Source organism: Rhinolophus sinicus, chromosome 4 (assembly GCF_057876585.1).
Source record: "Rhinolophus sinicus isolate RSI-liver-muscle chromosome 4, RSI-T2T, whole genome shotgun sequence".
NCBI lineage: Eukaryota > Metazoa > Chordata > Mammalia > Chiroptera > Rhinolophidae > Rhinolophus > Rhinolophus sinicus.
Window position 1 is genome coordinate 10050223 of NC_142504.1, and position 16134 is coordinate 10066356.

At 42.7% G+C, this 16134-nt stretch overlaps 1 protein-coding gene across 4 annotated transcripts in view; it reads right to left on the reverse strand.

Annotated features, from left to right (window-relative positions):
* Positions 1-552: 552 nt before the first annotated feature.
* The window catches only part of BBS9 (Bardet-Biedl syndrome 9), a 359579-nt gene continuing 343997 nt past the window's right edge, over positions 553-16134 (reverse strand). For all 4 annotated transcript variants that reach the window (XM_088797660.1, XM_019757307.3, XM_019757306.3 and 1 more), the window contains 2 exons: positions 1190-1300; positions 553-984 (listed from right to left, as the gene is read on the reverse strand). In XM_088797660.1, coding sequence (XP_088653786.1) covers positions 953-984; positions 1190-1300 — 143 coding nt within the window. In that variant the 3' untranslated portion in view covers positions 553-952. The remainder of the gene's footprint in view (positions 985-1189; positions 1301-16134) is intronic.

Below are 16134 nucleotides of genomic sequence, written 5' to 3' on the forward strand. Positions count from 1 at the left end.
CTACATATCCTTAAAAAAAAAAAGGCTACGAATAATAAGTCCTCTGCAGTTTCTGACATTGCACAAAAGAAAAACCATGAACCATTTCTCCTTTGTACTGACAGGAAAGCATTCCAAAACTGGCACAGACATACTTTGTTTCAATAAATCAGTCTTGCAACTGTCATTTTAACTTGAAATTGGCAAAATCTCTTCTATCTTGCATATAATAACCTTACATTTTAATTGTGATAAAGTGTGAATCCTTTTTTAACCTGGAATTTTAAAAGTTGTCGCTCACTGGGGTAATGAAAAGAGGATATTAATGTACTAGCTTCCTTGGAAATATTTTAACATTTTCATACAATACTATAAAACTTACCTTCGTCCACTTTTAGCTTAATAGAGTAAATGATATGAAAGTTCTGTGGTTTCTTTTATTTATAAAACAATTCGTTCAAGTCTTACCAGGAAGGAGCAAAGTTTTCCATTTCTTTCAAATTCTTTCCTTTGCAGAAATAATGTAGAGAAATCACCTATACAACCCTCTGATTAGAAATCAAATCCAAGATGTTGTTTGATAATGAAATGTTTTATTAAACTTGATACATTTATCATATAAGAATTCTGTGGGGAAAAAATGGGGTATCAAATGATTTTGGATTTAGGTCTCTGCATTATAAAGTCTGTCGCCAAAAAATGTCATATCACTGTATCCTGCGGCTGCAAACATACGGACGACCAAAAAACAGCACCACCTTTTCCTGGTAAGAAAAGCTGCGACTGACTTGCCCATGGTATTACAAGTCCTCCCAGCAAAATAAAAATCCCGATTCCCATCTCTACAGTGTCATCTCGACAGGTGAGCCAGATAAGCACCTGGGTCAGCCCTACATCTGTGCTTGGCATGAGGTCCACACAGGATCAGCCTTGGGAAGGCCATCTTCCCCTCAACCGGACAATTCTACTTGAACTATTCCAAGACTCCTTGGAGCGGTGAAACTTCTAGGGGGAAAAAAAAAAAGAGAGAGAGAGAGAGGAAAAGGTCTGAATATTGAAAGGAATACACAAATGATCAAACCGAGCTGCCGAGGGGAAGGAGGAAGAAATTGGAAAACAAGCAGCTTTGCAAAACGCCCTCTGGGATGACAAAACTGACCAGTGTTGCTGTAGCTGACATGGCATTTGTGGAGGCCACCCATTCTCTTACCAGGCACGGGCGTCTCTACAACGAGGTGCTTGTGGTTGGTAAACAGTTCAGTGGAGTCTTGTTCTACGGATCTTTCCTCTAGGTCTGACTCTGGGATTGGAGTACAGCCACCTAGTTGAGAAATACAAACAATACTTTAAGCGATGGGTAGGAAAATCTGCCACTTCACACGACACCCACAGCTTAAAAACAAGTACCAGTTATAAAGATAATAAATGATGTGACAGCAGTCTTTAGGAGCAGACCAAAAAGAATTATCTTAAGTGTCTCTCTTGGGTGAACATACTGGGAATGAGTTACTGCCCTCAAAGACACATTATACCCGTGATCACATGGCAATAGCAGCCTGGTGTAGTCTTTAAGCTTCTCCTTTTTAAAGTTAGAAAGGACCAAACCTACATACAGCATATGTGCTATCTACACGATGAGGACACTTCAGTAGGCACTCCCTTTAATACCAAAGCATCAGACACTATTTAAAAAAAAAAAAAAAGCACATTGACAGTAAGGGGAGTAAGCCTCCCTGCAGCAGAGAGGAAGGTCGCTGGTGTTCTGAGACGGCAATTATGGAGGTATTTTTTTGGAATTTGATTCTGTCCCTGAATCCCAACACTTTACAGCACAGACACAGCACCTCATAATTCAGTAGCAAAGCCACAAACTGCACCGTGGAAGCTTTCAATTCCAAGCCGATGCTAAGGTGACTTGAGGATGACCTGGCACCACCGCACTTTGGAAACGCTGGGACAGTTGATTTTATCCACTGAAAGCTTGGATGGGAAACTCACATGAGACTTCCCCGACTACCTCTGCGGCTTGGTTTGACTAATTTGCCACCATTTCCCCGACATGTATTAACATGCTGCGCACTGGACACTTTTTCCCAAAGCCATTCTTCTTGTTAATGAAGTGTGATTTTTTTTTTTTTTTTTTTCTTTTTCAGAGGCTTCTCATAGACTGAGTCCAAAGCCTCGATACTCAAGTTGGGGTTTATGCGTGGCGAGGTTTGTGAAGACAGACAGGATCAGCAATACTGATTTGTAAACCACATCTTTCAAATGAGAGGGAAGTGGAAAGATCCCAGGTCTGAGGGAAAATACACCTTATCAGTCATCCCTCTGCATCAACTCTGAAAAAGAAATCGGTGCCGAGGGAAACTTGAAAGAAAAGCATGTCCACACTCATAACATAAGAATTAGCAGTAGCCTCTGAGGTCCCCTGAACAGGAAATGTTAGAATTATCCATCAATGCCATGGAACTCGCCCAGCTGTATCTGACAATGACGAGGGCCCCATCCAGAAGAAGAACCGGGCTTACTTTTAATCTCTTTCCCAAGCCTGTAGATCCTGGTAACAATAACTATCATTATTAAGTGCTTTCTAAGTGCTAGAAACTCAGCCCATATTATCTCATTGAGTTCCTAAAACCCACACCATGAAATAGCTATTATTCTTCTCAATTTAAAGAGAAGCAAACTGAGGTCTCATGAGACTCAGTACCTTGCCAAGGTCACACAGTCGCATGGAATAAGAGGGAACTCACACCCAAGCCTGACAACTCCTAAAGCCCACGTTATCTAACTACTTACAATGCGGCTCCGAGCTGCATCGTTAGCCAAAGAGAGCTCAGGTTTCAGTAGGTTTATGTCATCTGGGGATCCAGAGTATGGCTGCTGGAAGCACCTCTTAAGAGCACTTGTATTTTGAAGGCCAGGGGCAGTGCAAGGTTAGGGGACCTTCAGAGAAGCCCAAGAAATAGCACCCTTCTTCTCCCCCTGGACCCTCATGCAACTGATAAAAACAAAACAGGCTACGTGGGGTGGAGGAGGTACCTCTGTAAGGCTGACTAACGACAGAGAGGAGCAGATAGAGCGGAAGTGCTCCCTGCAGAACAGAAGAGCACTGATCCCAAGGAAGACGGCCGAAGAATGGCTTCACTTTTCATTCCAGACTCACAAGTCACATGAAGTCATTTCTCCGTCCCTGAGGCAAAGGGAGGGGGGAGCAGGGCGAGGCCAGGAACGAGGCAGTCCTGTATCCACCTTCACACACGAGACCACTTCAGAGTGGAGAAGTGTCCCCAGCCGACAGATGGGAAAGGGTGCAATGATCAGGTGGCAATGTCTGCCCTGTGCGCGGAGAGAGGCAGGTCTCCACTGACAAATTGGTGTCTACCTTGTATTCCAGCTGACTCAATGCTGGGGCAAGACAAAAGGATGAAGACTTACAAAAACACTTCCGAGTTCCTCAATCACATGGGCACAAGAGAAAAAGTCAGGGGCTGTAACTATCAACAACTTAGGTCATTTTCTCTCTTCTCCTTGGCACAAAAATTCTTGCCCTGTCCTAAGCACAGAGAGATGACAAGCCTCTCAAATCCCACTGCAGGCTGACCAGTCACGTGCCCTGGGAATCTCACCCCCGTTTCTTTGGATGTCTCCCTGCAGCCAGACTGACCAAGCACAGGCTCAGAGCGCCCGCCACGTGGAAGGAGCAATAGGATGTGGGATCTGGATCTTGACTAACGGGAAATGGAGAAGGGAATGCCCCTCCTGTCCCTCTCCCGGGGTCAACTCCGAATTAACTGTTTCTTTTTTTGCCAGTCTCCAGGAAAGTGCTGTGTGCTGAGTGGATGTAGCTGCCGGGTCTGTTCACGGCTCTTGGAGAAAGTGGTCAGTGGTGCTGCTTTGTCTTACTTCACATACTTCCTTGACTCGCTTCCCTTTTCCTTCGTCCTCTCTTCCCTGAGTTTGCCAAGTAAATGGCCATTACTTTCATCCTTGCCTCAGACTCTGTTTTCTTGCAAAAATCACTGGTACTGGAAGTAGTTCCAAAAAGCAGGCCTTCAAAATGGAATTTTGAAGTTAGACTGCCCACCGTGTAAGAAACGGGCTCCAGGGCTGGGGGAAAACAGAATGGGAATAACCCCTATTATGCAGTTACTTAAGTTTTACCCACGGATAACTGGGGTGATGTGTACGTAGAGGTCAAGACTGGGAGATCAAGCAGCTATGGCATAGAAACATTTACAATTATAAGGATTCCAGAGTATGAAGGCTACTTCTGACGACTAGATAGCTTGCGAAAAGAGCATGGCAAATTCAGTGCAGTTAACGGGCAAGGAAAGGCAAATCGAGAAAGTCACCAGGTCCCTTTGGCCTTGTAGTTTAAGTGAGCTCATGGGACCAGCAGCTCCAGGTATCACCCAGGAGCTTGTTGAAATACTATCTCAGGCCCCACCCACACCTACTGAATTAGATTCTGCTAAGAAGGACAGATGAGCGCATCTGACGAGACTTTTGCTGGTAAAAAAATATTTGTTAAAAATATCAGCATTAACAGTAAAAGGAGAGAAATAAAATGTAAACCTTCGAAACTAACAGAGACCTTCTGAAGCCCATCTGTGGAAACGGAGCCTGGGTTCTACAGACGCTGGATGAAGTCCCCTTGGTTTAGAGCCCATCCCATCAAAGCAGAAGGGGGAAAAAACCCAGAGCTGGATGAAATCATCCAAACACACATGTCATGTGCAACACATCCGAGCCAACAGGCAGAAACAAGCAAGAGCCAGGGGCTTGCTGATCTGGAAACCATAGTATATGGACCTACTGTGTGCTGGGCACTCAGTGCATCAGCTCACTCAATCCTCAAACAACCCTGTAAGGAAGGGTTCATTGGCCTCATTTTACAACTGTAAAGGCATTGATATTAATTTGTGGTTCTCTCTTCTGCCGCCTCTCCCTCATTTCCTCTTGCCCCAAAGTTTCCCTGGGCCATTTTGTGCTTTCTTGCCTCAGAAATGTGTAATGGGGCCAAATCAAAAGTAGCCTGAAACTACTTTCCTTTCGAGCTTTGGTTTTCTGTCGCCTGAGCTCACTGAAGAATAGAACTATCTCTGGGGAGCAAGGTGAGCATTGGTGTGCTGGTAAATGTGCAACCAGCTGGCTCTCACAGGGGAAAAGAAGCCCCTCTGTAGTGCTGGCCCATTTCTGTGCTGTAAATACACCCACCATGGCCAATTTTAAGCAACCAACATGACGCCACCGAAAGTGGAGCTTGGCAGAGGTGGGCACAGTGTCAACACTTTCCCCAGAGTCTGTGGACATAAGTAACAGTGAAATGGAGTAAAATCATGAGTGAAGAGTTTCGAGGCATATTACCTTTGTTCATAATACAATTTATTTGGCTGTAAGTTTAGGTAATTTAATTTTTAACAATGGCTGGATTTATCAACTGAATTTATCAACAGAATTCCTAAAACTCAACAGTTGGCTCTCAGGGCTAGTGCAAGGCAGCTCCTGCACGGAAGGTGGGTATGGTGGTGGTGGTGGTGGGGCTTAATGTTATGTTTTCAAGCCTCAAGTCAAATCGGGGCTCAGCATTTACAAGTCAAATAACCCTCTTGACCAAGTTATTTCACTTGAATGAGCCTCAGTCTCCTTATCTGCAAAACAGACTAGGGCCACCCTACTTTATAAGGGAAATAGTGATGAGTGTGTATAAATGTCTGGCACATTGAAAAACACATTAAGTTCTGACAATTTTCAGGTCAAAGTCAGGAACACTAAAAGAAGAGTCGAGTACGAGGCCAACAGGAAGGTCCCTGAAGCGGGGGGTCTGGAGGGGTAGGGCTCACTCGGGCGGATACACCCAGGGGGCCAAAGACACAGTGCTGCAGCCAAAAAGAAAGTGCCAGAAAACCACAACATGTGGCCTCCTCTGAAGGTGACTCCTCTCATTGAATCATGTCCTCTCTGGTATCTTTCCTGCAACTTGATCTGCTGAGTTCTAATATTCGATTCTACCCCAGGTGAACCCTGGTGACCTAGCTTACCTGCCTCACTAGCTACTTCGTGACTCTGATAGCCTAAACCAGGGGTTGGCCAGACAGCAGGCATTTCTTAAGCTCTGTGGGCCGTCTGGTCTCCGGTGCCACCACTCCTTTTTGCCATTGTAGTGCAAAAGCAGCCATAGACAATTTGTAGACATGAATGGGCATTAGTTGTGTTCCAATAAACCTTTATTCACTAAAATAGGCAGTAGGCCCACTTATGGCCCATGGCAGTGGTTTGCCAAGTAGTTGGTCCCCTGGCCTAATTCAAGGTTCACAGACAGCTACTCTTCACACAGTATTCTGATTCTAAAGGTTCCTAGAGGCATTTAACACAGACAGATCATCTTATAGACTAATAATGATGATGATAATGATGATGATGATGATGATGATGAAGAGGAGGAGTATTTGTTTAGAAGCATATTGTTTGTCCTACTGCTACAAATTCTCTCTCCCAGGAAGCCATCCAGAATAACACATGACATTAGTTGTCATGTCTCCTTTGGCTCTTCTTGGTTGTGACAGTTTCTCATACGCCCCTCATGTTGGATGGAATCTGTCTGGTGTTTTTCTCATGATTAGATTGGGGGGAAAAAGAAGATTTCTTTTCATAAATTCTTAGGGTTTCCAATACTTAGGATTGTCTCCAGGTGCTTATCTTTTCTTTTGTGCACAGTGACCGGAGCGGCCACGGCCGGGGAAGGCCAACAGCACGGCTCGGCTTAGCCTGTGCAGTGCCCCTGGGGACCAGGCTGGAGCGAGCTGTCGGACCCAGGACAGGGTGTCCATTGTCCCATCTGTAAAAATGGTCTGAATGAGGCCTGTCGTGAGGATTACGTGAGACCATGTATCCCAGCACACTGCTTAGCGTGTCTGCCTTCCATTGATGTTCTTCATATCGATGCACTTTCTGCACCATTTCTTGGGAATCAAAGAACTTGAGCTTTTAGTTCAACCACCTTCACTTAATAGGTACCAAAACAGAGGCTCCAAGAGGGTAGCTAATGCCCCCACTGTCCCAGCGATAGTTCTTGGCTCTCCTGATTCCTAACCATTAGTTTTCTCAAGAACACCTCTTTTGCCAGAAAGACCTCAATGGATTTGCCTGTGAGTTGGCTGTACTAACTGGTACTTCCTTTCAATGATACAGAAACTCCAGAAAGTTGGCAAGCTATTCTTTAGAACTTTGATGATTTATTTTCTTCCAACAGTGACCTCTGCAATCAACTGGGTATATGGGTACAAATGCTCCATTTCTTCAGGAAAGAGAAAATCTTTTCTTCTCTTTTCTTCATATATTTAAAAGGAATGAAACAAGGACACACTTTGAGAATCAGAAATGACTGCAGACCCTGCTCTAACTTGCCAACCAAAGAATCTTCTGTTCACATGCCTGACTGAATTGCCACTAAGAATTAAAAACAGCAGAAACCTCAAAAATATACACCAGTGACATTTTTCTTTTAATCAAGATTTACTTGATGGATAAAGTGTTTTTTGAGGTTAGCATTCAGATTTCATTTCAAAGGTTTATAATTCATGTGAAGTGTGGGGAATGGGTGCTTTGAAAAGACTATTTCACTATCTCAAATACAAAGAAATTCCCTAAGAGACTATGAGTTGTTAAAAAATTCTCTGTAAATATATTCATTTGGAAAAGTTTTATTCCTCTCTCTCTCTCTCTCTCTCTCTCTCTCTCTCTCTCTCTCTCTCTCCCTCTCTCTCTCTCTCTCTCTCCCCCACCCCCCCCTCTCTCTGTATGCACACACACATGCACACAGACATACAGACATGTATTAAGAGTTTTCCTGATAATTCTCCTCCACTCTGTTCATTTTTCTCATTTTTCTTAAATATATTTTTTTCCTAGCCCAAGGAGAATGTAAGCTATACAAAGCAAGCATCCTACTGCATGTTCATGTAGCAGTTTTAACTGAGTATTTAGAAACTTTTTGGCAAAATGGAAGAATGGGAGGAAGGGGAGTAAATAGCAGAGAGAGGATGACAGAAGATGAAGAGGAAACAGGGAGAGAAATGGGAAATCACCAACATATTCTACTTTCCTGTGTGTATACTTCTATGTAAAATATTTGGGGTGACTTACTGAAGGTGAAGATGATAAAACATCAAAGGACAAAAATACATTAGCCGTCAGGAAAATGTAATGCAGGGTAGGAGGTATAGCTAGGAAGAGCTGTGGATAAAACAGAGGCAAGAACTTATGCAAAGGCTACAGCAGAGATCAAAAGCAGAGCGCTCTGGAGGAAAGTGGGCTGCACTTCCCCTGATCAATCCTCCACCAACCTCTTCTTCCAAACTGGACTTCAGATCAAAGGGTGTAGTCCGTCCCCTACCTGCACTTAACATGTCCTTAAGAGCACACCATAATGGTAAAGCTATGTTTGTTGGAATTTTTTAAATGAATGACGTGTGTGTGTGTGTGTGTGTGTGTGTGTGTGTGTGTGTGTGTGTGTGCCTGTGTGTGTGTGTGTTCAGAACTAAAGGGCCATTTCGGAGAGCCAACATTTCTGTGAAATTGGGTTTACAAGGTGCTTACTGAGCAGATGCTTTCCTGGAAAACACACATGTATGAGACTGTTAATAAATACAACAGGCATAGCCCTCATTCAAGCACATCTTGGAAACAAAGCCCTCGAGAATATGTCACTGAATGTGTCCTTACCACAGCACGGTGACTCACGGTGATATCATATGATGACGCTGCTACTTTCGAGGAGGAACTGGAGGGCATATGTCCATATCTTCCTCTCTCCACTTCCATCCTACCCTTTACTTTGCTGTAATGTGAAGGCATTCCACCCTTAACCAGGTACAATGTTACAGTTTCAAACCTCCACAAAGAGAAGCAAATGCCTGTCTATATAGCCTTAGGTATCCAGTTCCAACATACAATATTTGTTTCTCTACATTCCTTTTAAGCCCATGGTACAACGCTCTTTCCCCTACATTTGCAGATGCCATGCTGGCCACACTGACAGCAGCTCATCCACCGGCAACAGAGATGCTAATGGTTAACCACAGAGAGGCAGGTGAAGGTCACTGTGATGTGTGTCCAACATGACACCACACAGAATGTTTAGGAGTTCAACTCCGCTGCCTAATAACCAACTTTGATCCCCCCACCCACGGTGAGAACTTAAAATGTGTTCAAGACTAAGCATGTACCTATGTTTGAAAATATTTCCATTTCACACCTCACAGCAGAGACCAAGTGTGTGAATAAAAGGGAGTCTAATATATTTTAAGAGGTCTAGCATGTGTCTCAACAAGTTTTAAAATCCCCATAAAGGCTGAATACTAAGTCCCGTGGGGTGTAAGGGCTGCAGTCAGAGAGTCTGGATTTAAGGGAGCAGGGTGCTGCGGGCATTAAGATGTTTCCACAACTTGCATAATGATAGGTGTCCTTTCACCTGGACCACCGCTTCGAATTGAGGTCCACTTGGTCCAGAGGATTAAGAAATACAGGAACACAGCCATTCTCATCCATCGATAATTATGTAAACAGAATGTAACAAGCAGAAAAGGAGTCCTATTTACAAAAAAGCAAGCGCAGTCCATAAATCCGACAGATTGGAATGGGTCCAGGGTAAGAATTTCTCCAGATGTCAGTCTGTAAACAGGGCTTCATAAAGTGAATTCCCCAATTAATTGTTGGCAAGAGTGATCTCTACACTATGCTAGTGCACTATGACCTCTACCATATGTAGGTGAATTGTCGTCTGGCCCTGTGGTAATCGGTTATGATATAACACAACTCGGGGGAAAGAAGTTGAGGTCAGCACCACTTCTTCGGATATAGAGAGAAGGTGCTATGAAATTACTGCTCAGGAACTCAGGGTTTCACTCACTGAAGGAAATGAGAACTATCTATTTGTGTTAACATCTGTTTTTCTAACGCATCTAGTTCTTAACCTGGAGCACTTGCAAAGACACACACCAAGGAAGAACGTAAACATGGAACTTAAAAGAAAAAAAACAAAAAAAAAACAAAATACTGCTCATTATTTTGTTAAGGTCTCCCATCACAATGTTTTCCCACATGTTAACGAGGCCATTAACTCCTCCAAACAGTAATACAAAAGTATTACACAGCCATTGTGAGAAAGTGGGGGTGAAGAGAAAGTTAATATTTGCTTTTCATTGCCAGTTGACCAATTTCTAGAGCACTCTGCAACAAAATGCAACATGTATTGTCTTTCAACTAGATCTCTTCTATACTGATAAATACAGTATCTTCTTGTTCAAAACAGAAGGTTCTGTGGTTTTTAATTTCCACTTTGTTTCTAAATTCTAAGGAAATCCAATGTACAACGGGAAAGAGACATAATTTTAAGACATTTCCTTTTCAAATACTTTCCTCTCCTAATTCCCTCTTCAGAGACCAACTCTCTCTCAAAAGTACACACATACAAATAAAACATTATAGCTACAGTTGAGAAAGAGAGGAAGCCAATAGTTCTGCAATAATAATTTCTTAAAAAATGAAATAGTAAGAGTGTAACCCTCCTTTGCCTGGACACCACATAAGAAGCAAGCCACTGTTTGTCACAAGCTCCCTCCGGCATCAGGGGCTATTAGTCCCCCAATGATCCTCGCAACATTTCTTCAAATGTAGGTTACAGAGTTTCTTTCCATAACCCAACGAAAAGCCACAATCTTAACCAAATTATGTTGTTTTTCATAATGAGTGTCTAGGTGGTGATTATGAAACTGGGAGTTCAGCTGGGTCACTCCAGTTATAAACAGTTTGAGGGAACAGAGGAAAAACACAGTGGCTAAGGAGAACGCCTGGTTCATCCTATGCTTCCGCATATGACGAAGAACCCGAATAAATACTCAGGACTCGTTCCAAAGCGACTCTATTATCTAGTGATATATTTCTAGACTAGCACATGAAGAAATGTCATATGTTACACACGATGGTACACTAGCTTATTGGTCGTGAAAAGGGACCTCCTGAAAGGAGGCATTGGCCTGGCAAGTATAACTGCCTTGGATAAAGTCACGTACGTCTGGGCCTTGGGTTTCTTACCTCTAAAATGCAGAAAATATAGCATTTACTTTATGAGAGATGAAGATTAAATTTGGTAATGCTAGTAATATGATTATCACACAGCCTGGCACAGAGTAAGTCCCCAGTAAATGTTAGCTATTATTTTCAGTACTAACCCCCCAACATACGTTAGTCATTACGGTTACAGCCAATTACACATGAAACTGCAAGCCATGAGGACAGCATAAATTTAAATTTGACACTCTGAAAAAAATGCTCAGGTAACAACTGAGGATGGGGGTAAGCAGACTAGTGGTGGAATGTTTCCAGCTGGACCCAGTGGCCAAAGCCAACACTGTCCGCGAGGCATTAAAATAATTCACTTGAAAACAGTGCCCACATTCACCTTAAGATGAAATCACTGCTGATCTACTATCATAGACAGCCACTCTTCTGAGATCACAAGAAGAATTTTTAAAGGGCTCAAATGACGATGACGGTGATGGGGCGGGGGGGTCACAATCACACTCATTGTCTTCTTTTTACGAGCAGAGCCATTACTACTGAGAAACGCAAACCCACAAGATAATAGGACACAAATGGATAAAACGTTAAGATAAAAGGGTGAAACAGTGGTAGGTTTGCTTTCTCATGGGAAACTGCAATGGCCAGCAGATGAACCTTTAAAAGAGGAAGTCTGCTGACCCAGTGTTACCAAACACAGGAGCAGGCCAAGGCGCGGAGGAAGAAAGCCGTGTATTTAAATGGATGCCTTGAAGGAAGCAAACACCAATTATTTTTATATGACTTTAATTCTCCCAGTGAATACTTTATGGGTGTTGGCAAGTCCTTCTGGAAAAGGAAGGGATTATTAGTGTTCAGTGGCAACTGCTCACCAGCACTCTAAGAAATAACGCTTAACAAAGAGTCACTTAGTTCATACCTCATCTCTAATGATATAGAAATTTTAAAGATCCTTTAAAAATAGTACAGCATTATGGTCACATATACAGTCCTTTCTATTTTAGTTTCCAGATGGTTCTATAGCCTGCGTGACAAACAAATAAGCTTCCCACAGCAAAAATAAACACATAGAGGGAAGCAGTTAAATTTTTTTTTTCTCTTATGGAAAGAGTAGGTGCTTAATATATACTTGTTGATTTGAAAAGGAATTTATGAAACTTGAGGAAATACAGTCTTTAAAAAAGTTATCTTTGAAGAATGTTCTACCACATTTTTCCAGGATTGTGGGCTGGTGACAGCCTATTAAAGTACAAGCTAGTAAATCTGGGGAAATGCCCAATCAGTTCCTATATGCTACCTTGTTTCTCAAAGAGCTTATCCCATCCACTCTAGCGAATTCTCCTGTGATGTGAGATGCTGGCTAACATCTTCATCTTAAAATTCTCCAGTGGCTTCAAGAGCATGGATTCTGGGGCTAGATTGTCAGAATTTTCATCCCAGCCCTACCATTATTAGTCACTGTTTTTTTTAAACTAGTTACTTAATCTTTCTCTGCCTCAGTTCCCTTATTTGTTAAATGCAGATAACTTTATCTAGCTCATAGGGGAATTATAAAGATTAAGTGAGTTAATTTATGTAAAGCATTTCAAATAGTGCCTGGCTCATAGTAAGTGATATGTAAGTGTTATAATGATATTACTTTCATTATCATCATTTTGCCTTAGATTGCTAAAATGTCCTCACCTAAGCCTGAGGTTCTCCTGTAAGATGAAGACAAGGAGGGTGGGGAATTTTTAAGAAGGCAGAGAGCAGCAGCTATAGCTGTCTGACCTCCAGGAAAATGAACTATTGTGTTAGCTAGTCAAGAAACACCTTAATTGGTTGTCTCGTGTGGCAAAAATAAAGGTGGCCAATAGGGAATAACAGCTTGGTAGGGAAAGAACCAAGATTGGGGTCTGTATAAATAATAAAAAACAACAATAAACATCCAATCAGGAATAATTTACTATCTCGACCCCACTTTCCTATATTTTCCTTTGTTTCTTTGCTCCTCATGGCAGCAAAACTTCTCCAAAGAGCTGTCTGCATTTGCTAGTTTCAGTTCTCTTCTTTCCCTCTCTCTCATGTACCGTCCCCGTCTAGCCTTTGCCTCTACCACTCCATGGAAGGTGCTTTTGCCAAGGTCACTAATGTCCTCCACATTGCTACATCTGATGGATAATTCTCAGCCCTCCACTTACTTGACCCATTACCAGCATTTGACACAGCTAATCATTCCACCTTCTTTGAAACTCTTTCTTCACCTGACTTCTGAGATTGCCTCTTACTGCACTGAATGCTCCTTCTCAGTATCCTTTCCTGGTTCCTCCTGTTCTCCCAAACCACCTAAAAGTTAGAATATCCAGCGCTGAGTCTTGAGCCTCATCTATTTTCTAAACATACTCCCTTAGTGACCTTATCCAGTCTCATGGCTCAAATAACATGTTCATGTCGACAACTCCTAATTTTGTAATTCCTGCCCAGCTTTCTTTCCTGAACTTCAACTCATACATCCAACTACTTACCCAGTATCTCCACTTGGATGTCTAACAGCATCTCAAATTCAACATGTCCCAAACTGCACTCCTGATCTTCCCCACCCTGTAGCGCCCCCCACCCCCCAGCCTTTCTCATCTAAACTCCATTCTTCCAGTGGCTTGGGCCAAAACTCTTGGGGTCGTTCTGGACTCCCTTCTTCCTCTCACACATCATGGCCACTCTGTTGGGAAAGTCTGTTGTCTCTACATTTAAAATATATCCAGAATCAACCACTTCTCTCCACCTTCGCCACTACTACCACTTTGGTGCAACTCACCATCGTCTCTTACCCCAAGTATTGCCAAATTACTCACCTGAGCAATCTTCGAACTGCCCACTTCTGTCTTTGAACCTCCTACAGACTTTTCTCAATGGAGAAATCAGGGATCCTTTTAAAATGTAAGAGCGTATCACTCCTCAGTTCAAAACTGTCCTCCCCATTTCACCCAGAGAAGAAGCAAACGTCTGCCAAAAAGCTGTGTGTGATCTGACCCCTGTGACCTCATCTCCTACCATGGGAACATGCCTGGCCCATTCTCTTTACCTGGAACACTTATAACTCTGACCTCTGCATGGATAAATCTCTCACCTTCTTCAGGTCTTTGTTCATAAGTTGCCTTCTCAACAACCCAATTTAAAATCATCATCTTGTAACTGTCCCCTTCCCAACATTCCTTTTCTTTTCCCATAGTACCTATCACCTTTTAACACCAACACTTACTGTTTTCTAAAACACTATATAGTTTACTTATTTACTGTGCTATTGTTTACTGTCTCCCCCTGCCAGAATAAAGGCTCCAACTTTGCACGGATCTTTGCTTTGTTTGCTGCTGTACCCCAAGCCCTAGAATAGTGCCTGGCACACAGCAGGCACACAATAGTTACTTGTTGAGTTGAATGAACAAATTTAGTCTAAAAGATTAGGACGAAGCAATGGAAACCAAAGTTCATTCTATTTTTCACATAATATTACCTGCCTTTTCCACTGGGAGGTTGGAAAGTAATTACAGCAGAATGTAGTAGAGAACTCTTATTGCTACGGCCCAACATGCCAGGTTGCTCCAGGAACCAAAAAAGGTTGCACAAAGTTCCTTGCTTTAGCTGATACACATCTTTAAGAAATGAATCTTACTGGATGATAACACATTGAGAATCTGTGAGACTGAGTAGGTGTAACAACAAAATGTCCAGCCCAGAAAAGAAATAAGATCCTCGTAGTAATTTTTGTAGGAGCTAAAGTTAAAAAGAAGTAACAGAGCACTTGTAATTCTAGTTCTTGATAAAAATTATTTGTGGATGAAGGAACTGCAAAGGAAGGTACAAAGACATCTGCCTGCTTGGGAAAATTCTCAAAACGAATGAAAAAGGATCCATCTTATTTCCACTGGGGCATCACGTTATGGCCTGGAACCGTTTATTTTTCCCAGGCTACTTCAAATCTAAACGTGTTTTTAAAAGCAAGCCCAATGAAAGATTAGATAAACAACTGGGCAATCTTTTTTACACTCTGGTAACATAAACATTTCGAATTCCTCCCTAACTCTTTACTAGCATAAATCTCCAATTCCAGCAAAGGTGAACTATCCTCAAAGTTTAACTTTACTTTGAATTATTCACATTTACCTCCATTTCCATCTTACACGTCTTTTGGCAACAAAAAGCCAGGTTTCGTCCAAACTGTGGTACTATGACTCTCTTTCAATTGTTAAAACAACTTGGACTAGCCCGAGCTCTGCTTCCTTTGAAGACAGAACACAACAAGCCCTCCCAACAGTTTCTTTTCTCTTCTTTCTGTTAGGACATATGGAGCTGTCTGTGTACAATTATGCTATGAAAACAATTTTTAAAATGGTGTCAAACACAGAAAAGACAGGTTGAAGTAGTTGGTAAGGCAAGAAACCATGAGGGAGAGGAGAGCGCTCTCTGGATGAGGAAGTGGGTCGTAGAGTAAGGCATCACTGGGCCATGCTGCTCTGTGGGAATGCCCTGGAGAAAGAAAGGATGGCAGGGAGAGAATGGATGAGAACAAAGAGTGTGAAAATACAGAGGGAATGAGGATAACCACCCCACAGGGCAACCCACACATCAGAGGGTTTAGGTATAAAAGGAGGTGGTAGGGAGAGAAGAGAAAACACTAGGCTGATAGAGGCTAGTGTTTGCAGCACATCCCACAGTTTGGGAAACAGTCCCACTTGACCTTGGTCCTCAGGGCAACTCTCAATGGTAGAGCAGGTAAAATCTGTACCCCCACGCCCTAGGCAAAGCACCCACCCAGCGCACAGGAAAATCACTTAATCCTTCTGAGTCATCTCTACTTCCTCATTTGCAAAATGGAAATCCTATCTTCCTAACAAACGACTGTGAGGAGTAAATGAGATGTTATAGAAGGCATCCGAGACCAAGTCATGGTCAGGAATTGGTAGTTATAATAAGTAACACAAAGACTGATGGACCCAAGGTCAGACAATGAGCCATGACCCTGTCAGGAGAAGAACCTGGGTGCCCTGTGCCATGGGCATTTTCCACCAAAGCACATGGCAGTAAAGAGAGCAAGAC